The following is a 25,758-nucleotide window of genomic DNA, read 5'->3' as shown; positions in this document are numbered from 1 at the left end:
TAGAACATCTTCATCACCCCAAAAAGAAAGCTCACCCCCATTAGCAGATGCCCCCTTGCCCCCTCTCCCCCAGTCCGAGGCAGCCACTCATCTGCTTACTGTCTCTGCATATCCATTTTGGGCAGCATCTTTGATTTTTTTCTTTGGGAAAAATTCTAATAAATTCTTGGATCAAATGGCGTGAAGAATTTTTAAGGCTTTCTTCTAGTTATTTATTTACTTACCGCGCCATGCCACGTGCGGGATCTTAGTTCCCCGACCAGGGATCAAACCCACGCCTCCTGCAGTGGAAGCTTGAAGTCTTAACCACTGGTCCGCCAGGGAAGTCCCATTTTTAAGACTTTCAATAGGTGGTGCCACACTGCCCTCCAGAAAGGTTGTCTACATTTATGCTTCCGCTAACAGTGTACGAGAATGCCCTTTTCTCTGCACCCCCGTGACACTCTTACTATTGTTTTTATCATTGTTTTCGTCTTTGCTGCTGAGACAGTGACGAGTGGCAGCCACCTTTGCATTTGGCTCCTGGGTGGAACACCTTTTCCTGTGCTGATTGGCATATTTCTCTTTTGGATTAGAGTTGAGAAAGATAACTGGGCTCTGTGCAGAGAGACTGGAGGAGGGGGAGTACGCAGGTGGGCGAGCCCAGAAGCCACGGCACAGGGTGCCCTGGAGGCTGTTGAACTCTTTCCTTCGGAGAGCGGAGGGCAGGGAATGATTCGGGCCAGAGAATGGGAGTGCGCTGGGGCAGAAGTTCCCTGCAGTTTGTCTGGCAAGGCTAGCTAGAGCTTACGGTGGTGACTGGGAAACTGCGAGAGAAACTTCCCTTCCCACTGCAATGAAGTGAAGCCGTCGTTGGTTTTGAATAGCTTTGAGATTGAAGAAAGTAGCCTGCTGCAATGACCCCATAGCCCAGAATGGCCTTGAGTACGTCCTTTGTAGCTTGGTGAGAGTATCACCCCTTGACCTGGGAACCACAGGGTGCGTGGGAGAGAGGGCAGGCAGGGGAGGCCCGGGTGCCGGGGAGGATGTGTTTTGTTGTGTTATCTGCATCCATGCTTCTCAGCCTTGGCCGAGCCTTAGAGTCAACTGAGGCGCTGTGGTCCCACCCCCAAATTGGAACCAGAGTCTCTGGAGGTGATGGTGGGCATCTACTTTGATTCCTTCCTTGAGAGGCAGCCCTCTGCCTGGGAGGCAGGGGCCCGGCACCCACCGCCTTCAGGGCTCTTTCCATGAGCTTATATTGTGGCTAGGAGGAAGTCTGCTGCTGAGGCCATTGGTCCAGCTCTGCCAAACGCTTGGCCCCTCTTCTGGAACCTGTTGACTCCCAGAGATGCCCAGAGCCGCCCAGGTCCATAGGCTGCAACCTTCTGCTGAGAAAAAGCCTTGCTCAACTTGTGTGCAGACTAATTCATCCAAATCTGTCCTCTCAGCCACCCCCAACCTGACTGCGTGCCCTGCCCCTGGCTTCAGCCCCCTTTCAGCGTAGTACGTGGTCCATGGCTGTGTGATGCCATGTGATGTGCAGCATCCGTTCAGAGCTAAAAAGGACGCCCGCACCTCTCAGAGGCCTCCCTTCCTCACTGGGAGAGGAGTGGTCACCCGGACAAGGCCCAGGTGTGAGCTGGAGGTGCAGGGCCACTCCCATTGGCCGGCCTGATGGAATCTTTTTATTTCAAACCTTATCCTAACAATGAAAGGTGGCGACTTGGCTGTGTGTTCAGTTGAAGGAGTGCTGCACGATCCTCAGGCTGTCTGCAGTAAGGAGGCAGGGATTCTGCTGTAGCCAAAACCTCACGCTGAGGCTGCTTTGCGGGCCTCCTTGTTTATAAATCCTGCCTTTGCAAGCCAGTAGGGAAGATGCCATGGCCCTAAACCCAATTTGTTTTTTGGCTTTGGGTGTACAGGAGATCATTGAATGCCAATTTGGGATCACTTCCTTTACATGGAACGCTGCCCAGGCTAGGCTGGGTGGTGTCTGCATTCGATCAGTTAGGCTGTGTTATTCGTTCTCAAATAATCTTCCTGGAACTGTTGCAGTGGGCCGGGACATTCCAGGAGGCAGAGTGGGCTCTGTCCCATCTCAAGTGTCGTGGTTTCCCTTTTGTCTGTTATATACTCTTGAGGTTCCACTGATACTTTTTTTGAGAAAAATTTCTCCCCGCTAAGCCGTTTGGGAACCACTGTTGTGCACCAAGAGAGTTAGGCCGGCTTGAATTAGTATATAAACAAAAGGTTTTCAAGATACTGGATTCAGGCAAGGATAGACAATGATCCTTGAGAGATGGGAAGCAAATGGGTCGGCCCTATGATTGTCCCAGCTTACTGCCGTGAGAGAGTTTCCAGACATTGACACAAGGAGGGAGAAGGGAGAGAGAGCCTGGGAGACTCCTTGAGTTAAAAGGCTGCTGAGGGGACTTCCCTGGTGGCGCAGTGGTTAAGAATCCACCTGCCAAGGGGACACGGGTTTGAGCCCTGGCCCGGGAAGATCCCACATGCTGCGGAGCACTGAGCCTGCGCTCTAGAGCCCACGAGCCACAACTGCTGAGCCCATGAGCCACAACTACTGAAGCCCGTGTGCCTAGAGCCCGTGCTCCACAACGAGAGAAGCCACCACAATGAGAAGCCTGCGCACCACACCAAAGAGTAGCCCCTGCTCGCTGCAACTAGAGAAAGCCTGTGTGCAGCAATGAAGACCAACGTAGCCAAAAATAAATAAATATAAGTGCTGCTGAGATCCTGGGGGAGACTAAGGCAGCTGGATTTCATAGGACTCTAGCAAAATCTTTCCAAAGCATATATCTGATAAAGGACTTGTCTCTTGAATATGTAGGAAATTCTCATAACTCAAGAAAAGGAAAAAAAAATGAGCAAAAGATTTGAACAGACACCTCACCAAAGAAGATACAGGATGGTAAATAAGCACAGCAAAAATGCTCTGGTGCAACATCGTTAGTCACTGGAGAAATGCAAATTAAAACCACAACGAGGGGGGAATTCCCTGGCGGTCAACTGGGTAGGACTCCGCGCTTCCACTGTAGAGGGCATGAGTTCAACCCCTGGTCGGGGAACTAAGATCCTGCGTGCCATGCGGAGCAGTAAAAAAAAAAAAACAGAACCAAAAACACAGTGAGGTACTACTACCTACCTATTGGAATGGACAAAATCAGGATGACTGCCATTCCAAGTACTGGCAAAGATGTGGAGAAACTGGAACTCTCATAAACTGCTGGTGGGAATGTGAGATGATAGATCTTCTTTGGGAAAGAGTTTGGAAGCTTCTTCTTTTTTTAAAAAAAAATTTATTTATTTATTTTGGCTGCACCAGGTCTTAGTTGCAGCATGCAGGATCTTTTAGTTGCGGCACTTGGACTCTTAGTTGCGGCATACAGGCTTCTTAGTTGTGGCATGCAAACTCTTAGTTGCAGCCTTCGGGATCTAGTTCCCCGACCAAGGATCGAACCCTGGCTGCCTGCATTGGGAGCTCGGAGTCTTACCCACTAGACCACCAGGGTAGTCTGGGCAGCTTTTTAAAAAGTTAAATATACACTTACCATAAGCCTGAGCCAATCCACTCCTAAGTTACCCAAGAGAAAAGGAGAAATATGTCTATACATAAACACTTGTACACAAGCAGCTTTATTTGTAACAGCCCCAAAGTGGAAACCACTCATGTTCATCACCAGCTGAGTGGATAAGAAAATGGTGGTCCCATCACACAATGGACAACAACTCAGCAATGAAAAGGAATGAACTCTCGGTGTATACAGAAGCTGGGTGAATCTCAGAATCATTATGCTGAGTGAAAGAAACCAGACAAAAAACGAGTACATGCTCTAGGCTCCACTTACATAACCTCTAGAAAATACAAACTGAGCTCACATTGGTGGTACAGTGGTGAGCATAGCCTTCCAAACTGATCTCTGCTGACAGAAAGCAGAGCAGTGGTTGCCCAGGGAGGGGCCATTAGAAAAGGCGTGAGGACACGTGGAATCTTTGGGGATGGTGGGTGTGTTCACTGTCCTAATTGTGGTGATGATTTCACAGGTGTATTCAAATGTCAAAAGTTATCAAAGTGTACACTTTAAATATGTGCAGTTTATTGAGTGTCACTTATACCTCGTTAAAGCTGTTTAAAAGAAGATCCCTCTGGCTAGAGTTTGGAGAATGGATTAAAGGGCAGTGAGTCTAACTACAGGGCAATAGTTGCATATCCTTTCCTCCCTTCTCTTAAAGTTTAATTCCTTCTTTCCCTCACTTTCCTCCTGGTTTTGGAGCTTGGATTACTATAGTAATATGTGATTGACATTTTATTACTTTCCTCTGTTGAGGAAAAGTAAGGATTTCCTTTAAAATCTTCTAACTAAGGGACCATGTGGAAAGCAAAGGGTGTCTAGGAGTCTTTTCTTCTTGTTGAGTCCTGTCTCGGAAAAACTCACTTCTGTTTCTTTGTGCTACAAGTGCTCACACTTCTGACACCAGATGTGTGGTTTTTCCCACACCAACCAATTCTCCGACACCAGCCAGGTGTCCTACAGTTCAATTCAATCTGATGCTAACTGGAGTTAGCACAGACCCCACAGGTTAAGGAAGGACTCAGTCCTACAAGTCCCCCTCCCACTTTGCCAACTATGCCTCTGACTGGCTATAAATCAGAGTTCCCCCCACCCCCTCCTTGGGTTTGATTATTTGCCTTAATGACTCACAGAACTTAGGGAAACACATTTACCAGTTTATTATAAAGGATATGATGAAGGATACAGTTTAACAGTTGGATGAAGAGATACATAGGAAAAGGTCCGGAAGGGTCCTGAGTACAGAAGCTTCTGCCTGGTGTAGTTGGGGTGTGTTACCCTCCTGGCATGGGGTTGTGTTCACCAACCTCGAAGCTCTCTGAATCCTGTACATTGAGGAGGCTTCATCATGTAGGCACGATTGATTATTAACTCATTTTCCAGCCCCTCTCCCCTCCCTGGAGGACGGAGGGGTAGGGCTGAAAGTTCCAAACTTATAAGCCTAGCTTGGTCTTTCTGGTGACCAGCCCCCAACCAGGAGCCCACGCAGTGTTTCCTCATTAGAACAAAAGATGCTCATTTTGCCCAGGAAATTCCAAGGGATTTAGGAGCTCTGTGTCAGGAACTGGGCTCAAAAACCAAATATTAGCAGAAACTTGGGGCAGAGACCAATATATGTATTTCTTATTATTTCACAAGCCCGAGCCTCTGCTCGGCCCTGGCCACTTAAGCAAACTTACAGCACAGGACTTTGGGTGAGATTGGTCAGCTCACCTATCAGTAGTAGCATAGTCTGGTTTCCTGGCTCCTTGGATGACCCTTCCATGAGGGCAGGGGTCAGAGTGCAGTCACGCTGCTCACCATCCTACTGCCAGCGTCTGCAGAGAGCCTGGCTCCGAGTGAATGGTGGGGAAGCACTCGTGGGGTGAATCCTTCAGCTGCAGTGTCCCTGACAGAAGGGTAGGAGGAACAGAGGGTCTGTGTGGGGGCGGCCTTGTGATGGAGGTCCCTGGCAGAAAGATGGCCTTGTGTGCGTGGGCTAGGCCAGCATGGGAGGTGGGCCGGGTGGCCACCAGGAGATCTGGGACAGGGCTGGTCTTGGGTCTGAATCCCTGAACAGGTTGTATGTTGGGGGGTGGGGGGGCGGGTGGTGAGTAAGGAGCTCCTTCTTTTTTTGGGGGGGGGCCCATGTGTGTTGCAGGAATAGCCACACCGCTGCCAACCAGATGGGAATAATGGGACCTTTGAGTTAGAACTTGGGCTCAGATTCCATCTTTCAAACCTCCCAGCGGTGTGACCTTCCGCAAGTTACAGCACCTTTCTAGGATTACTAGAACGTGGGTTTGAGAAAGGGGATGCACATTCAGCATGCACTGGATGAACGCTCCTAGCTCAGGCTCTGGGAGGTGCGTTATTTCCTAGAATATGAAATTTACTTTGTCTTTTTTTTTTTTTCCTGCCAAAGGAAGACTAGATCTATTTCTTGCCCATGAAGTACTTTTCTATCCATTTACCGCAGGCCGCACGGATGAAATATCTTCTTACCTACTTGGCTTCTTGTGGGGGCTCCTCCGTCCGTGACTGACGGTTTAGAGCACAAGCGGCTTCCTTCCTTGTTTTGTGTCTGCGCTCCATGCTCAGAGTGGTGAGAAAGGATGTCAGCATCCCCAAGGAATGAGAGAGAGCGAGGGGCATGCTGAAGTCAGTAGGTCCCAGCCCTTGGGTTAAGAGGAAGCCAGAGAGAGTGTCACTCTGCTGGCTGCAGGAGCGGAGGAAGGCCTGATGTGGAGAGATAACGCAGCAGGAAGCCCGGGGAGGCCTGGGCAGTTGTCAGTGTCCACTGGAAGATGCTGCCCACCCTGCCTCTCACTTTACGAGCTTGAGTGAGAGGTGGTCTGATTTTATTCCCCAAGCCCAGGCAAGATGAGTTCATGTCCTTGTGACCCAGGAGCATCCCTCTGACTCAGGAGATGTATTCCACCTCTCCTCACTGGCAAGCTGTCTCCAAGGGGGTCCTCTTCCTGCACTCTCCATGCAGACAGGTGGAAGGGCTGATCACTGCTTCAGTTGAGTCTCACTGCTTCTCTGTGCTTTGCAGCTAACATTTCTACGGGGCTTAAGCGCAGAGACCACAGTGATGGAGAGGGAAGAAGTGAGGTTGCGCTTGGGGTGGTTTTGTTCCATGTTCGTGAGCAGAATTACATTCACGTTGCTTTGAGGTTCCATCCAGGCTGCTTTGAGCGTGCTTTGGTTGCTGCCGGACAAACCAGCCGGTGTTGCTCTTTGTAAAGGTTTAGAGTCCAGTCCCAGAGCACTTGGGATGGGTGGTCTGGAAATCAACCCCAGGATCACCAAATAGTATAATTAATACCTTCTCTTTGTCCGACAGTTGCCGTTTTTCAAGAGAAAGTTCTCCCCCCGTCACCATGGTTGAATTATACCGTCAACCAGGGCTCAGTAGAGGCCCACGTTGTCTGTTTCTCTATTTTTATGTATGTTTGTTGAGGGCATAGGAGTGCACTTTGTCAGGGGCTGCAGGTGTTCAGAGATGCATAAGACTCTGTAAAAGGCATTTACAGGGGTGTGTGTACCCCAGGTACAAGGAGGTGAGGGCCAGGGTAGAGGGGAGGCGACACAGGCTATACGCGGAGCTGCACAGAAAGTGATTCAGCTCAACAGTTCTTCACGGAACCCTTGCAGAGGCCACAGCTAAGACGTGGCCCTGTCTCTCTTTTTTTGGATTTTATTTTATTTTATGTTTCAAACATTTTAATTTATTTATTTTACTGAAGTATAGTTCATTTACAATATTGTATTAGTTTCAGGTGTACAGCGAAGTGAAAAGAATATATATATTCTTTTTCAGATTCTTTTCCATAATGTTATTATAAGATATTGAATATGTGTTCCCTGTGCTGTACAGTAAATCCTTGTTATCTATTTTATATACAGTAGTTTGTATCTGTTAATCCCATACTCCTAATTTATCCCTCCCCCTCTTTTCCCTTCGGTAACCATAAGGTTGTTTTCTATGTCTGTGAGTCTATTTCTTTTTTGTAAATAAGTTCATTTGTGTTACTTTTTAGATTTCACATACAATAATGTCTTTGTCTGACTTACTTCACATAATATGATAATCTCTAGGTCCATCCACGTTGCTGCAAATGGCATTAGTTCATTCCTTTTATGGCTGAGTAATATTCCATTGTGTGTATATATACACCACATCTTCTTTATCCATTCATCTGTTGAAGCACTTGGGTTGCTTCCGTATCTTGGCTATTGTAAATATTACCGCTGTGAACATCGGGGTGCATGTATCTTTTCAAATAAGAGTTTCTGTCTTTTCTGGATACATGCCCAGGAGTGGGATTATTGGATCATATGGTAATTCTAGTTTTAGTTTCTTAAGGAACCACCAGACTGTTTTCCATAATGGCTACACCAGTTTACATCGATGTGGCCCCTATCTTGAAGGTGCTCCCAATTCACTAGGAGAGGCAGGCAGTGCCCAGGTAACCAGTAACCTGCCACAGCACAGTAGGTGCCGTGTCCAGTGCTGGGCACACCAACCCCATTGCTTCCATGTCCACACACACGCCTAAATGCCAGAGGCCCCGCCTGGCCCACCTGGGCCACCTGCTTCATTGGCCGGCCGCCAGCACCATTGGTTTCTAGAGTGATAAGCCTGCTGCAACAGGTTTAGAGAGGAGTGGTACTGGCAGAACCCTGCCGTCTTCACTCTTCCCTGCTAGCTGGACACAGCTCTGACTGTGCCAGCAAAGGAATGCAGTTTGCCCAGAACGGATGTATTTCTTGACTTGAGAGCAGTCTAAGTTGTATGTGAAATAATCAGACAAAAAGAAATGCTGATGCCTCTGAGTTCCTCGATGTTTTAAATTTCATCATGCTGTTTGCTAGGTACAGAAATACCAGCTGTCCAGTAGTTTCATCCTGCATATGTGTGTGCGTGTGCGTGTGCGTGCATGCGTACCCACACACAAAGGTAATTTCATAGCCAGTAAGAAAAGGCGGAAGAGAAGGGCCTTGGGGAACTTGCTGGGGTGTTGGAAACATTCTATATCTTGATCTAGGTTTACATTACATAGGTTACTTGTCAAAACTCATTGGATGATAGACATAATTTGTGCATTTCACTGTTTGAATTTTATCTTGAAAAAATAACTGTAAGCAAATAATGGACTCATTAATGATATGCAGGCTGAAGTGTTCAGGGTGAAGTGGACTGCTGTCTGCATCTTACTGTGAGATGTATCCCAAATAAGATGGATGGTTGCATTGATTAAGGGGTGGGCAGCAAAATGCTAACAATTGTAGAATTGAGGTGGTGGGCGTATGAGTGTTCCCTGTATGATTCTTCCCATTTTTCTGCATGCTTGAAAGTTTTCATAATAAAATGTTAAAGCGGAAGAACTACAAATAACCACCACTTGTGATCCCTAGAACTTTCCATAAGCGAATTCCCCCAAGAGCCAGTTTTCTCGGCTGACCCAGTACTGTTCCTACAGACAGCATCACCTGCTTCCTAAGGGAGTGTTGGTGAAGCCACGTGAGGGCCCTGGGCTGAGTGTGTTCTCTGTGCACCTGGTGTGGTTGGTGTGGGCGTGTTGCGTGAAGGATGTGTTAGCTTGGACTTCCTTTGAAGGTGATGCAGTTTATCAACTTGAAATGATAAGAACTCTGAAACACAGGGCTTTCTGCCCTGTAGGCAGAATGTGGCTGGGGATTTGCAGCCTGACAGATGGGAAGCAGAGCTAGAAAAGGCTGGCTGAGCCCCTGACCAAGGACGTGAGCTGGCTACCCTGATGGATGCTGGGGGACCTTTTTATATATATTTAAATTTTTGAAAAATTAGTTATATATATTTTATATATAAAGTGTATAGAGATGTATAATTGATTTTTCAAAAATTTTAACATTATACAGTGTATTTCAACAGATCCAGGGGAATTCCCTGGCAGTCCAGTGGTTAGGACTCGATGCTTTCAGTGCCATGGGCCCGGGTTCAATCCCTGGTTAGGGAACTAAGATCCCACAAGCCACTCGGCACGGCCAAAAAATTAAAAATTTTTTAAAATTAAAAAAAACAGATCCAAACACTTTTTGAGACTAGACTTTTTTCAGCTATAACAGTGCCTGCCCTTGTAAGTTTTTTTTTAATACAGAAGATGGAAAGAAGTAAAACCAGCCATAATTTTACAGTTTTGCCATATTTCCTTCTTGAATCTTTTAAAAATTATTTCATGCATTATTTACATAATTGTGATCTTTTTCATTTGACTATAATGGGGGAGTTCTTTGGAAGGGAGATTCCAACACCTCCTTTTATGTGGACTGGCCCACATAAGGGACCATATAAAGGAACCGAAGAGTGGGCATAGGGCACAGACAGGGGAGCCCCGAGCAAAGGCGAGGAGCTGAGACCCAGTGGCCAGGGGCAGGTGCAGGGCAGAGCACTGGGCTTGCAGTCTGAGAGACCTGGGGCTTGGGGGCCTGATCACTCGTTGTAAAAGTGAGATTAGTAAATCCCCGTTGGTGGTTCCCATTGTAAATTAAAGGAAATAATTTGTCGGAAGTTGCCCAACCTGTGTATTTGGCATATTGTAATCCTGGTGCAGCATTTGGACATTGTCTTATAACGGTGGGAGGCTTTGAAAGCTTTGGGCAACGGAGGAGATGGAAGAAGTGGAGGTATTCTGAACATTAGCACACTGTGTGGAGGGGGCCTGAACACGAGCCTGGGGCCTGATTCCTGCAGTGGAAAGAACTGATAGTTGAAAGGCTGACGGAGGGAGAGAGCATGAGAGAAAGACATTGCAAAGGAGTAATCCTCCGGATTTGGTGATGGGCTGGTTAGGGGAAGGGGTGGGTATCTTGCTTTGTCCGTTGGCTTTTTTTTTTTTTGCGGTACGCGGACCTCTCACTGTTGTGGCCTCTCCCGTTGCGGAGCACAGGCTCCGGACGCGCAGGCTCAGCGGCCATGGCTCACGGGCCCAGCCGCTCCGCGGCATGTGGGATCTTCCCGGACCGGGGCATGAACCCGTGTCCCCTGCATCGGCAGGCGGACTCTCAACCACTGCGCCACCAGGGAAGCCCTGTTCATTGGCTTTTTATCACTCACTTTACACTGTTTCCCTCCTGACTCACTGCCGTGTTCTTTCCCTTGCAGGAGCCTGTGTGAAATGCAGCAAGGGTGTGTTTGGGGCCGGCCAGGCCTGCCAGGCCATGGGGAACCTCTACCACGACGCGTGCTTCACCTGTGCGGCCTGCAGTAAGTGTGTGTGTGTGTGTGTGTGTGTGTGTGTGTGTGTGTGTGTGTGTGTGTGTGTGTGTTGAGGGACAGGGTAAGGAACACAGGGAACCAGGAATGGAGGAGACGGAAGAGCATCCTTCCTGGAGACACTTGGCCCATGTCCCTCCATGGTCCTATGGGAAGGCAGGACAGTGTCCTCTAGAACAGGGTTTTGTACCACCAACACAAGGCCCATCAGGGTAAGCTGACTTATCACAGAGTACCAGGGTTTGCCTGGGGCCCACTCTGGTGGTAGTGGAGCAGTCCCTAATAACATCAGGTTTGTAATGCATATCAGAGGTTTCAGAAGAGTCGGGAGGAAAGCGCTGGGATTCACCATTGTCTGCCCTGTTGTCAGTTTTCTCCGCCACTGCGGGGACCAGTCAGTCAGTTACCCCTGTATGAAGCAGGGTCCTTTCACAACTCTTTGGCCCCGATCTTTCATTTGGAGGCTGCTGTTCATTGTGAAGTGTGAGCGTGTGTGTGAATGCCTGTGTGTATGCATGCCACACACGTATCGATGCCTCTTAGCAAACACCTCTGGGCATCTTTGTACTGCATTATGGGCATTATGCCCAAAGCAGCAAACCAGGAAACTAGGCCTGCGCTCAGCTCAGCAAACTGCTCATTGAACTGATGGCATCCACAGTGGAAGATTCTAACACATTGCAGGCTGTTTGCCAAGTCTGAAGGAGCCATGAATTGTGCTTTTTTCACGGTCTCTACCAAAGATTAATTTTGAGGAGCATTTTTGAAAAATGTCCCACTGACATCTCCACTTCTACACCAAGGCTGGCAGCTGTCTATTAAAAGGAAACATTACAACAAAGCCAAAGAGAGTCCGGGACCAGGGGGTCTTATCATCTGGCCCAGAGGTCCTCAGTCCTGGCAGTTCATTAGAATCATGGGAGGGTTGGGGGGAGAGATTTTAAAAGCCAGTGATGGACTTCCCTGGTGGCACAGTGGTTAAGAATCCGCCTGCCAGTGCAGTGGACGCGGGTTTGAGCCCTGGTCTGGGAAGATCCCGCATGCCGCAGAGCATCTAAGCCCGTGCACCACAACTACTGAGCCTGTGCTCTAGAGCTCGCGAGCCACAACTACTGAGCCCATGTGCCACAACTACTGAGCCTGTGCTCTAGAGCTTGCGAGCCACAACTACTGAGCCTGTGTGCCACAACTACCGAAGACCGCGTGCTTAGAGTCCGTGCTTCACAGAGAAGCCACCGCAATGAGATGCCCACGCACCGCAGCGAAGAGTAGCCCCCGCTCGCCGTAACTAGAGAAAAGCCCACACACAGCAATGAAGATCCAATGCAGCCAAAAAAAAAAAAAAAAAAAAAAGCCAGTGATGCCCCAGCCCCACCCTGACCAGCAGAATCAGAAGCCCTAGGGGTGAGGTTTCTAGAGTGGGGCACATGTATTGTTTCTAAGCTCCTCCGGTGACTCCCAGGTGTGGCCAGAACCGAGTACCTGGGATTAGTGCCAAGCTTCTCATTTTAGAAGCCTCCGGAGACGGAAAGAGGAGGGACTTTCTCGGCTGGTTTGTGGCACAAGAGCCCTCTGGTTCCCAGTCTGAAGTTCACCAGGTGGGCATGGGCCTGCCATGCCTTGGTGGCACAGGCATATGCCCGGTTCCAAACCTTAGGCTTCATCCTTACTGTGATTTCCCATAAAACACACGCCTAAGAGTTTCCGCCTTGATCGTTACTCACCTTTGTAGGGAAAATTGTGAAAGACTTTGAGATGGATCACACAGTCTCCCGAGCGTCCGCAGTGGAAATGTAGGAGTTTTCTGGTTATTGGATTCCCTGGGTCTCTGGGCCTTTCCTTGCCTTTGAGCTGTGTTACACCATGTAAGTTGCAGAATCTTGACGGCAAGGCCCGTGATTCCTGTCCACAGCAACACAAACTGTGTCTGGCAGAGATTGACCAGTTTTGCACCCATTAAGCAAATTTACTTCAGCATTTCTGATGGCCTGCATGTGGATGGTTCTTTGCTGTCTCCCAGTTGTAACATCTTATTGGTCTCTTATTCAATGATGAATTAAATAAAATCTTTGACCTGTGTTTGCGTTTTATCTGTAAAGAGTTGTGATCACACCTTCTTTTAAAAATTATCTTCGACTTTTGGCTCCTGTAACTGGTTCTTAATATTTGCTCTATCTTCCAGGAAAAAAGAAAATAAATATTAAGTAGAGGCTGTTTTTATATCTCAAGCAATTACCATTTGAACTAGAAAGTTGTTGGGGGGCAAAAACTACTGGTGAGTCTGTTGATTCCACCAGTGGCTGCTTAACTAGCTGGCAGTTCCTTAATGGGCTGAGTTTATTGTCAAATTATGACAAACACAAACACTCAGGAAGACAGCTGCTTTGGGATTTTGCTTGTTCTAGCATTTAAGGCCCTTGTGGTCTGGTCTGTGTTTTATTGCTTCCTACTTCCTTATCACAGTGAGACAATTTGTCTCTTCCCCATTCACTCCCTGGAACCTCCTTTCCCCACTCACTTCGTGCATTTAAATTCTGTCCAGCTTTTAGGACCCAGCTCCAGTGCCTCCTCTTCCAGGAAGCCTTCCTTGTTCCCCAAGCAGGAAAGAACTGTTTCTCCTGAACTAGGCATGCCCTACCTTCTCACATAAACAATGAACCACTGTCTGCGATTCTGGTGCTGCCAGCAAACCAGGCCCTAGAGCAGAGTTGCTGAAGGAAGCTCTGAGTTCCATCAGAAAGTGAGTGTGGTGGCATTCGTGTTGTGGGTAAACATACAGCTTCCTCCCCACTCACAGGCAGCAGTTGGAGACCCAGGCACGTGCCTGAGCAGCTTCTCGTGGACGCCAGAAGTGACTTGCCTTTGTTCAGTTAACTTACTGCTGCCAGTAACTGCTTTCAGCAGAAGGAGGTGCCAGGGTGGCCCACGTCCTGCCTCTGCGAGTCCTCAAGGATGTCTGCATGAGCCTCGGCGCGTGGACACAGCACAGTGGGGGCCGGGTTCTTGTCCAGTCCGTCCCCTCCTGCATTGGGGAAGAGAAAATTGGGGTCAGAGAGGGAAAGAGACTTCTCGAGGTTGAAAACCTAGCAGTTGAGCTGAATCCATGGCTCCTGAATCCAGATTAGGTTAGCCTTGCACATCTGTTTGTCTGGTTGGTTACAGTGTGTGTGAGAGCGTACTGTATATATGTGTGTGAGTGTGTTTTCCCATTTCATTTATGAGAATAATCTAGCCTGAAACACCGTGAAGATGTATTTCTGTAGGTACACACACATGCACACACACCGGCACGTGCACACACTCACTTCTTGGGTCTTATTGATACTTTATTAAAACTTAATACCGGGATCTTATTGAGAGCTCACATGCACTTACAAGGCCAGGCCAAGGCCCGACTGATTTGATCAGTAAAGATAAAACAAGCTACTTCTAGGTTCAGACAATTTATTCCCTTCGTGAGCAACAAAAAGGACATGCCGAAGGTGCCTTTGTCCCCGTCCCACACCCCAAAAGGGACAACACTGAAACAAAAGGGCCGATGACTGCAGTGTAAGTTATGGGATGCTAAGTAGTCAATCCTGGACGTGGCTAAGTGATCATGAGTCAGCAGCTCCCTTCAGAGGGGTGGGGCAGAGAGTCCTCACCTCATCAGAGATGAGAGACTGTCTCGTGTCCCGGAGACAGCCCTAGAGCAGTTCCTTACAAGCCGTTCATCCTTTGTCCCAGGAGGATCCCAAGGTGTTTCACACGCCCAGACAAACCTCCGCCTCCGGATGATGCAAGTTCTCCCGGGCACCTCGGCCAATTCCCCATCTGCCAACAAGCAACAATGTTTAGTTCATTTTTAGTTGTGGGAACAACATGACAGCCACAAAAAATTTTAAAGACAGTAACCTGGTTTGTTATCATTCTAGAACAGTTATTTTCACTAATATTTTCCCTTCGAGATTTTGTCCAGATTTATACACATTTTTTAGAGTTGTGATCATAGAGTGTAAACCAGTATTGTATCCTTTTTAATTTAATATTGTGTCATAAATTCACCCTAGTTTGTAGTCTTCTTCATAATAATCATTTTCACAGTTACATAGCTGTCAACTGAGCCGTTCCTCGGTTTGATGGCAGGGAGCGAGTGTCTCCGTGTCTCGGGTTTGTTGGTTATTACACGTGGCCCCAGTGAATGTCTTTGTGCCTGTGTGCTTTTCTCCCTCTGCTGAGTTGTTTCCTTGGTGTTCGTTCCCAGAAGCAAGCATTCAGGGCACGATGCATGGGCGTTTATGTGGTTTGTTAAAGTTTTTTTGACGTGCTCCTCCCTTGGCAGCGGGTGTGTTTGGTTGCCATGGAGATGTGTGCTGTGGGTCTCCTTCTCCCACCTCGGCTCTGCCCACCCAAGGTGGCCAGGCCCCCTGACTGGATGCTCTCAGGAGCCGTTGGCACAGCATGGGTGGGGGGAGGGTAGGCATGGCCTTGGCCAGCAGCCATGTGCCATGTGTCTGGACACCATGTGTCAAGTGGCCTGAATGAGGAGAAGCTGGCGCCTGTCTGTGGCTCGAGAGAGGCGGAACAAGAAGGAAGAAAAAGGGTGCTGGACTTGAGGGGTCAAGTGACGTCTCCTCGGCACCTTCCAGGATAGACTATGAGGCAGAGGGAGGCCAGGCTCTGTGTCCTCACCCCAGGCCGTTTTAGGCCCAGAAAGTAAGATTTTATTCATTTTGTAAAGACTAAATAAATTCCATCCTGGAGTCATGGGGAAACCAGTTCGCCATGTTCACGGCCCCTACTGCTTTTTAGCTGTGTGAGTTGGAAAACGATGGACGAGATATGACATGTTCCTCCCCAGAAGCCAATAGACCACAAGGGTGCCCTGGTCTTTGGGGTAGGGCTTGGGGGGCAGGCAGTCCTGAGGCTGATGGGGATTATGCCCAGCACAGGCCTGAGCTCAGAGGAAGGCAGCTGGGGGCCGGATGGGGTCCACTGACAGAACAGGGCTGGGATGTGCAGGTCATGGCCAGGACAGGTGACTCTTGAGTGTTGTGACCTAGTGTGTATGTACCTGAGTTGGCGGTGCACTTAGGGAAAAAACACAACAAAAGTAAGAATATATGCCACTGCCCATCCCACCTTCCCAAAACCCAACATCCATGCCTGTTAAAGGTTGTGAAGGGATTTTATAGTGAAATCTCACACATTTATTTAGACCCCATCTGGGGAAGTCTGTCTAACAGAGTTAGTGAGATCCTGCGTCCAGAACACCAGAAAGTGCCATTTCATTCCTTCAGGTAAATGGAGCAACTAGAAATAAGCCCAGAGCTGTGGGACGGAGGTTCTTAGTGAGTAAATCAGTGACTGGGGATTCATCCATCAGTGAGTTCACATCTGAAGTGCGGCAGGGTTCTTGGTGGTGGTTTTGTTTCTCTTACCAAGTCTAAGCACTGCCTCTGAAATCATGTTAACCTTTTTCATGGACTTTGTATATGCCTCCTCACCAGCCCAGCCTTTGGAGATGCCCAGATTCTGAAACAGTTGAGCCTGAGTTAGGGAGGTCTCCCTTTAATTCATGGCAGGCACGCTTTCTTAAGAGTCTTCTCAATATTTGTAAGTAATTCGCAGGTGAGCTTTCTAGCTTACTTTCGGCCTGACCCTGCCCGATCCTCTCACTCGCAGTAGCTCACTAAATCCTTATTAACAGCCCAGTGAGTTCAGCACTGTTATTACTCTCATTTCACAGACGAGCAGAGGCTTGGAGAGTTTAGTTTGCTTGTGGTTGGTTATATCGATGTTAAATAGCCTGGTTGGCGCTTGAACCCAGGACCGTGTGGACCCACAGCCCTTGCTTGCAGCCACCGTATCAAATTAGCTTTGCTTAGAGAGACACTGGATCTTGCCATGACATCTCAGGTTCATCTCTGCCTGGGGGCTATGTGACAGCAAAGGTTGGGTTTGGGGATACTTTTGACTTGTGAATGCAGGAGAGTGGCCTTGTACTTGGAATAGGGGAGCTAGAATTCAGTAGTGGGTGGGATGTACCCGTAGCAGAGAAGTGGATTAAGGGCTTTGATTTGAGGTCTGTTCCTTTTTAAGGGCTTTGATCCCTGAATTTCTGAGCTGTTGAGTCATCCCAATATTCCTCATCAGATTCAGCATTTGTGTGCGAGCTGAATGAGTCAGCTGGATCTAGGGGAAAAGCTGAAGATCAAGAAAGTGAGGAAGGGACGGTGGGCAGATACAAAGGAAATCAGCGGGTGAGGGTGGAATCAGGAAACGACCAAAATAGACGGAGCTGGGCAAAGGGCTGTGCGGGTTGCAGGAGAGCAGAGGGGTGGCTTTTACTTGACGTGTCATCAGACGGTCACTTGTCCCTCTCCAGCAAACCCAGTTCTGTTGCGTGCACCAGAATTGGGACCAGACTTGGTTTCCCAGGTCAGACTTTGTTGATGCAGTGAGAAGCCATGATGTCCCCGACAGTGAGAGAACATCAGCTTCTTCATGCCTGTGACATTAAAGGAGTCTGGAATTTTTAAGCTATGTTGTGAGGGTGACTCCAGTGCGACCTGTATCATTAATTGCCACACCTGCATTCCAAACACTTTTCTTATATTTGCACACGCATAGTTTGGGTGGAAATCTGCACCCTTTCCTTCAGTAATCCCAGACCAACGGTGAGACTTGGTGGTACCCAGTGTGTCCTCAACTCTAAGAGCAGAATGGAGGGTGCTCTGACACGCCGGGGCTCATCACACCCTGATAAGCACATGACGTTACACTGGGTGCCTCATCTCAGACCCAGAACCCTGGATTTAGGGAGTGAGGTCTTTTACGGAAAACTGAGCTTTATTCTGGGACCACAGTTACTGCTTGGGCCTCCTTTGTGCCCTCATCTTGCTAAGGGCATCTCTTCTCTCTTAAATGTTCTGTCTCTCAAACGTTCTCTTAAACTTCCGTCCCCACCTCTGGCCCTGCGATGGTTAATTTTATGTGTCAACTTGACTGGGCCATGGGGTGCCCAGAGTTTGGTCTAACATCATTCTGGGTGTCTGTGAAGGTTTCTTGATGGAGTAACAATTGGTAGACTGAGTAAAGCTCTCCCTTATGTGGGTGGTCCTCACCCAATCAGTTTTGTTCAATAGAACAAAAAGGTAGACACTTCTGCAGTAAGGGGACTTCCTCCTGCCTGACTGCCTGGAACAGGGACACCAGTTGTTTCCTGCCTTTGGGCTGGAGCTACATCATCACTGTCCTGGGCCTCCAGCCTGCTGACTGCAGATCTTGGGACTTGTCAATCCCCACAATCATGGGAGCCAATTCCTTATAGCCGATCAACCTCCCTCCCTCTCTCTCTCTTCCTCCTCTGCCTTCCCCGTATATATACTGACAATTTCGTCTGCACCCAGGCTTTCTATCAGTGCTCTGATGCCTCTGACACGGGTTGTACTATGAGCCACTGTTTGCAGAATATTTGCTCGGTCATCTCACGCCCCTCATTTGCTTCCCAGCCACACTCATTTGCACAAGAGGAAGTGGAGCCCCAGAGCGGTTGCAGAGCTGGTCTGTGGGGGACTGGGGTCCCGAGTCAGGTCCAGGTGGCTCCACAGTCTATGTTTTTGCCACCTCTCTGGTCCTCACCTTTGCCGAACACCAGCCCCAGTCCCGAGAAGCTTGTTCCACCTGCAGACATCCTGATTCCTGAAGTCTACAGAGCAGAGGCCCACGCGTGCGTGACGAGCATCCCAGGGGGTCCGATGCAGTCAGCTGGGATCTTGTCTGTGGCCGTGTGACTGGCCTCACCCCCACCCACTTACCTTCATTTGTCCCCCAGCTCCCTGGCTGCTTTTCTGAGCTCTAGACGGGCACCGTCCAGTAGGGTAGCCACGGCCGCATGTGACTTTTGAGTGCTTGAAACGTGGCTAGTGTGACTGTGGAGTTGACATTTTTATTTCATTTTAATTAATTCAGTTTAAATTGAAATAGCCACACGTGGCTAGTGGCTACCATATTGGACATTGTAGGTAAAGTCTCTACTCCTAAGCCATAGTTCACTTATTAATAAGAAACAATCAGTAAGTTTATTGTTTTTACTTTATGCGTCACAAAGGCAATATAGTCACATTGTAAAAAAAATACATGTGGAAGAAGAAAATCACCCATAACCCCAAACCAAACCAAAACAAAACAAAATAATGTTGGCTATACCCACATGGACATCATTTTTGCCAGGTTGTCCTCACAGTACTTGCTTTTATGTTCTGTTTGTTCCATTTAGAAGTACGTCATATGCTTCTTCCTCATTGCTCTGTGGTCTTCTGTTGACTTGATGACTCAAAGCCAATGCAATCTTCCTGCCAGTTAAAGTTTAAAGGGGAAGAGAATCCTTATTACCACATGAGCCAGGCGTGGATCCTGTGATCAGGTTTTCAAGCACCAGATGCACCTCCGGGGCACTGAGCAGCCTGGGAGTCTGGCAGATCCATTGCCAGGACAGACCGTGCAAGCAGCAGCCCCTGCAGTGTCCACTGTTGGTGGGTTTGCAAGCCGGCGGGGGCCCGGGGGCCCCACTGGGGGAAGGCCCTCTCTGTTCCTCCTGTGGATCACTGCTGTCCCTCCTGCCTGCCTCGGGTCCTGCTTGCTGCCCTGCCCACCTCCATCCACACAGCTGGCCTTTGAGCACAGCTGTGAGGGGACCACTCCCCTGCTCTGAGACCTCAGCCACTTCTTCTCATGACATCATAGTCTGATTCCTTTACTTGACATTGAACACATTCCTTCAAGTAGTTCCAACCCTTTCTTGTCTGCTCTCTTGCCACTGTCTCCTCCACCCTGTGTCCTTCGGAACCTCCGGCCACACTAAACATCACCCGCCCTTTCCTACCCCCGTCTTGTCACCCTCACACTTCATCCCACCAGGTACGCATCACTCTGCAAGCGATGTCCTCCATTGTGATCTCTGCTGTGGCTCCTCTGATGCAGGTTTCATACACACCTTGTTCATTTACCTGTCTTGTGGTGTTTTGAATTATGATTAGATTGAAACTGTTGGCAGGGGTCTATGCCTCCCCCTCTGTGGTCAGTTTTGTGAGAACGGGGACAGTGTTTAACTGACCTTGATTTACCCTTGATCTGCCACCTTTAGTATAATGCAGGGCACACAGTTAGCACTGAGGAAATGTTGGAGGGCATAAAGGTGGCATTATCCATTACCCTGTACCCATAAGCGTTCACTCCCCATTCCCCGTCCCTCTTTTTCTAGCCCTAAGCAAGCACTCCTGTATAGATTTGCCTACTCTGGATGTTTCATATAAATAGAGTCATATGTATGTGATCTTTTGTAACTAGCTTCTTTTACTTAGCATAATGTGATCCAGAGTCATCCATGTTGTAGCATGTATCAGAACTTCATTCCTTTTATATTTATTTATTAAAATATTTATTTATTCACGTATTTATTTATTTTTGTCTGCGTTGGGTCTTCATTGCTGTGCGTGGGCTTTCCCTAGTTGTGGTGAGCGGGGGCTGCTCTTCGTTGAGGTGCGCGGGCTTCTCATTGCGGTGGCTTCTTTTTGTTTTGTTTTGTTGCGGAGCACGGGCTCTAGGCACGCGGGCTTCAGTAGTTGCAGCCCACGTGCTCAGTAGTTGTGGCTCATGGGCTCTAGAGTGCAGGCTCAGTAGCTGTGGCGCACAAGCTTAGTTGCTCCGCGGCATGTGGGATCTTCCTGGACCAGGGATTAAACCCGTGTCCCCTACATTGGCAGGCGGATTCTTAACCAGTGCGCCACCAGGGAAGTCCCTCCGTTCCTTTTTATGGCTGAATAATAATCCATCGTATGGATAGACCACATTTTATTTATCCATTCATCAGTCAGTGGGCACTCGTTTCCACTTTTTGGCCATTATAAATAAGGCTGCTATGAAGATTCCTGTGCATGTTTCTGTGTGGACATATTTTTTCACTTCTTTAGGATAGATATCTAGGAGTGGAATTGCTGTGTCATATGGTAACTCTATGTTTAACTTTTTTGAGGCACTGTTTTGCAAAATGGCTGCACCATTTTACATTCCCACCAGCAGTGTATGAGGGTTCCAGTATCTCCACATTCTTGCCAGTACTTGTGATTGTCTGACTTTGATTCTAACCATCCTAGTGAGTGTGAAGTTGAATCTCAGTGTGGTTTTGATTTGCATTTCCCTGATGACTGACATGGAGCATCTTTTCATGGCCTGTTTGTATGTCTTATTTGGATAAATGTTTATTCAGATCCCTTACCCCCTTTTTTTTGGCTGCACCGACTGGCATGTGGGAACTCAGTTCCCCGATCAGGGATTGAACCTGCGCCCTCTGCATTGGAAGCTCGGAGTCTTAACCACTGGACTCCCAGGGAAGGTCCCCCCTTAGCCATTTTTAATTGGGTTATTTGTCTTTTTATTATTGAGATCTAATGGTTCTTTATATGTTCTACATGTAGATATCCTGTTAGATATATAATTTACCAATGTTTTCTGTTATTCTGTGCACTGTTGTTTCACTTTCCTGATGTTATTATTTGCAGCACAGAAGTTTTAAATTTTGATATAGTCTATCTATTTTTTCTTTTGTTTCTTCTGGTTTTGGTGCTTTATCTCAGAAAACATAGACCTACCAGATGTCACAAAGATTCATGCCCTGAGAGCTATAGTTTTTAGCTCTTAGGTTGAGCTCTTGGATCTATTTTGAGTTAATTCTTTTTTTTTTTTTTTGCGGTACACGGGCCTCTCACTGCTGTGGCCTCTCCCGTTGCGGAGCACAGGCTCCGGACGCACAGCCTCAGCGGCCATGGCCCATGGGCCCAGCCACTCCGCGGCATGTGGGATCTTCCCGGCTTGGGGCATGAACCCGTGTCCCCTGCATCGGCAGGCAGACTCTCAACCACTGCGCCACCAGGGAAGCCCTTGAGTTAATTCTTGTATGTGGTTTGGGGTAGAAGTTCAGGTTCATTCTCTGGCGTGTGGATAGCCAGTTTTCCCAGCCCCGTCTGTTGAAAAGGCCGTTCTTTCTCAATTGGATTGTTGTGGCAAATTCGTCAAAAATTCATTGACCCTAAAATGTAAGGGTTTACTTCCGGTCTCTCAGTTTTCTTCCATTGCTGTAGTCAATTATCTTTTAAAGAGATTTAACTAATGAGAACAAAATCTTATTTTTTCATGCAGTTACTCTTTCTAGTCTTCTTCATTCCTTTGTTTAAATCCAGATTTTCATCTGGTACCATTTTCTTTCTCCTTAAAAGACTTCCTTTAGGGCTTCCCTGGTGGCGCAGTGGTTGAGAGTCCGCCTGCTGATGCAAGGGACATGGGTTCGTGCCCCGGTCCGGGAAGATCCCACATGCCGCGGAGCGGCTGGGCCCGTGAGCCATGGCCGCTGAGCCTGCGCGTCTGGAGCCTGTGCTCCGCAACGGGAGACGCCACAACAGTGAGAGGCCCGTGTATCGCAAAAAAAAAAAAAAAAAAAAAAAAAAACGACTTCCTTTAACTTTTTTTTTTTTTTCCTTTGGTAATGCAGAGCTGCCCGTGCAGAATTGTTTCAGCTTTTGAATGTCTGAATTCAGCCGTACTTCACTTTGGTTTTAAAATATATTTTTTGCTGTGTGTGGAATTCTAGGTCGATAATTCTTTCATTTTTAAAATATGTTGTTTCACTGTTTTCTTGCTTGCTTTGTTTTCAATCAGAAATCCAGTGCCATCTTTATCTTTGTCTCTTTGTATGTAACATGTCTTTTTCCTCTAAGATTTTCCCTTTATCATTGATTTTGAGAAGTTTGATCATGATGTCCCTTGGTGCACTTTTCATGTTTCTTGTGCTTGGGGTTTGTTGAGCTTTTTGGATCTGTTAGTGTATGGTCTTCATCAAATCTGGAATATTTTTGGCCATTATTTCTTCAAATTTCCTGCCACACCCTCCTTTCCCCTTCAGGGACTCCAGTGGCCCCTTGGTTCGGCATCTTGAAGTTGTCCCACGGCTCACTTTAATGGTCTTTTCTTTCTTTCTTTTTTAAAAAATTTAATTGGAGTATAGTTGATTTACAATGTTGTGTTAGTTTCAGGTGTACAGCATAGTGATTCAGTTATACATATACACATATTCATTCTTTTTCAGATTCTTTTCCCATATAGGTTGTTACAGAGCGTTAAGTAGAGTTCCCTGTGCTATACGGTGCTTTCTTGTTGATCATCTATCTTATATATAGTAGTGTGTGTATGTTAATTCCAACCTCCTAATTTATCTCTCCCCTCCATTAATGGTCTTTTTGTTTTTAGATTCTTTTCCTCTCTGTTGCATTTTGGACAGTTTCTATTGCTATGCTTTTAACATCATAGATGTTTTCTCCTGCGATGTGTAATCTGCTTTTAATCCCATTCAGTGTATCTTTCATCTGACATTTTAGTTGTCATCTCTAGCAGTTCAATTTGGGCCTCTTAAAAATATCTTCTGTGTCACTGTTTAACTTTTGGGACATATGGACTAGAATAACAATAACTCGTCCTTCTTTACTAATGCTAATGTCTGTGTCAGATCTGGGTTGATTTCCATAGATTGATTATTTTCTCCATTATGGGTTGTGTTTTCTTGCCTCTTTACATGCCTGATCATCTTTGATTGGATGCCACATGTTGTGAATCATACCTTGTTGAGTCGTAGATATTTTTACATTCCATTAAATCTTCTTGAGCATTAAGTCTTCTGGGGTGCAGATAACTTATTTAGAAACAGTAATCCTTTCCAGTGTGGTTTTTATGATTTGCTAAGTGAGTTTAGAGCAGAGCTCAGTCTAGGGGTAGTTATGCCCCACTCCCAGGGCAAAACCTTTCTGAGTATTTCACTCAGTGTTGCGTGGATTATTATGTGTTTTCCCAGTCTGTCTGGTGGGAATAGACCGTTTCCGGCCCTTGTGCACATCAGGCACTGTTCTCTTTCATCCTTTCGGATGTCTTTTACCCCCAGCGGTGGTTATTTTCTTCACATGCATGTGCTGATCCGTGCTCTGCTAAATCCTCAGAGGAGACCCTCTGCGAATCTCCAGGATTTTTTCTCTGTGCAGCGTTCTTTCCTCTGACTCAGATGATGATGGTCTGGAATAGTGGGCATGGAAAACTGTAAGGAAAAAAAAAGACTGGGGAGTGGCCAGTGAGAAGAGGATTGCAGTGAGGAGTGGGCTACTCAGAGTGTGGTCCTCAACCAGTGCTGGCCAGTAAGGACAGAAGCACAGAAAGTGAGCCTTTTCATAACACTCTCAACAGAAACTGGAAACTTTCATAACAATTTGACAGAGCATATTGAGGCTTGGATTTCATGTTTCATTTTCCCACATTATTGTATTTTATGAGAAAATAAGTCTGACAGGTGGCAATTAAAAACAAAACCCCCAAGACCTGGCCCTTTACCACAGAAAAACTGAGAAGGGAACAGTGACCTGGAGGATTTGGATAAAGAGGGAGATGGAAGTGGATGTGACTTTTAGCTTCAATAATTGAGGGTTTTGGGGCTTCCCTGGTGGCGCAGTGGTTGAGAGTCCACCTGCCGATGCAGGGGGCACGGGTTCGTGTCCCAGTCCGGGAGGATCCCACATGCCGGGGAACGGCTGGGCCCGTGAGCCATGGCCGCTGAGCCTGCGTGTCCGGAGCCTGTGCTCCGCAACGGGAGAGGCCACAGCAGTGGGAGGCCCGCATACTGCCAAAAAAAAAAAAAAAAAAAAACACTTGACGGCTTTTGAAGGGATCCTGGCAACGGTGCCTTATGTCACATGCTTAGCATGAGCCGGTGCTGTGCTGGGCCCCACTGTGATCCCTGATTTTGTCCTCTCCTCAGCACCCTCTTTGGAGGAACCCAGGGGTTTAGGTGCCCAGCCAGCCTCTCACTTGGGAAGTAGCAAAGCCAAGGACCCCAGCCTGAGCTTTTCCACTTTCCTCTTTCTTCCTGTTCCTCATCCCCCTGGGGCAAGATGAGCCTGTGGAATCCAGGTTGATCTGTTCACTGGAGCCGAACCAATTTGGTAGGTTTCTTTCTGTTGCTTTGTTGTTAGCAATACCTTCTAACAGTTATCCTATTCTGGAAAAAGCTGTTTGAAGCAGTAGATCCGGTAGACCTTTGTGGCTGATGCAGGTGTTCTATAGCTGCCCTGGTCACAAGTGGCTTTCAGGGACTTGGAATGTGCTTGCTCAAGTTGAACTGACTTTTTTCTTTTTAAGATTTATTTATTACTTATTTATTTATTAGCTGCCTCGGATCTTAGTTGGAGCACGCGGGTTTTTTCTCTTCTCTAGTTGTGGCGCGCAGGCTCCAGGGCGCGTGGGCTCTGTAGTTGTGGCGCACGGGCTTAGTTGCCGCGCGGCATGTGAGATCTTAGTTCCCTGACCAGGGATCCAACTCGTGTCCCCTGCATTGGAAGGCGGATTCTTTATCACTGGACCACCAGGGAAGTCCCTGAACTGAATTTTTAATGTTATTTTATTTAATTAATTCAGTTACATATCAGTAGCCACACATGGGCCGGTAGCCACTGTGGACGGCACAGGTAGAAGTTACCAGTTGGAACGGTGCAATAAAAACATGATCTAAACAATTGCTAGCTTTTACTTTTCTCAGGAAGTATCTTCCTTGTTGGGAAAACCTTGCATTTTTACTTTTCAGGGAGATATTTTAGAAACTGAAATTTGCGGTTAAGTCTTACAGCCAAGGGCCAATTACTTTTCCAGAATAGATGAGTTGTTTCTATTTCTAGAAACAAGGGAGAATGGTGAGTATTGCAAGTTTAGTTTTATTTGTCATATTAAATGGCCAACCTCTCTTTGTGTCATCCTCAACCGCTGTTTCCTTCACCAAGCTACACTGACTTTATCCACATTTTTCTGTTTTCATCTGAAGGTGCCCCTGAAGGCATATATAAAATATTCATTCACTGCATCTATGGGAAGTGACTTTTT

The 25,758-nt window shown here is 47.4% G+C and overlaps 1 protein-coding gene across 1 annotated transcript in view; it reads left to right on the top strand.

Annotated features, from left to right (window-relative positions):
* The window catches only part of LIMD1 (LIM domain containing 1), a 70,466-nt gene that overhangs the window by 26,118 nt on the left and 18,590 nt on the right, over positions 1–25,758 (top strand). The window contains exon 2 of the mRNA XM_082848073.1: positions 10,702–10,803. Coding sequence (XP_082704199.1) covers positions 10,702–10,803 — 102 coding nt within the window. The remainder of the gene's footprint in view (positions 1–10,701; positions 10,804–25,758) is intronic.

This window comes from Leucopleurus acutus, assembly GCF_964270905.1.
Source record: "Leucopleurus acutus genome assembly, chromosome: 10".
Lineage (NCBI taxonomy): Eukaryota > Metazoa > Chordata > Mammalia > Artiodactyla > Delphinidae > Leucopleurus > Leucopleurus acutus.
This window is presented reverse-complemented; position numbering and strand designations above follow the sequence as displayed.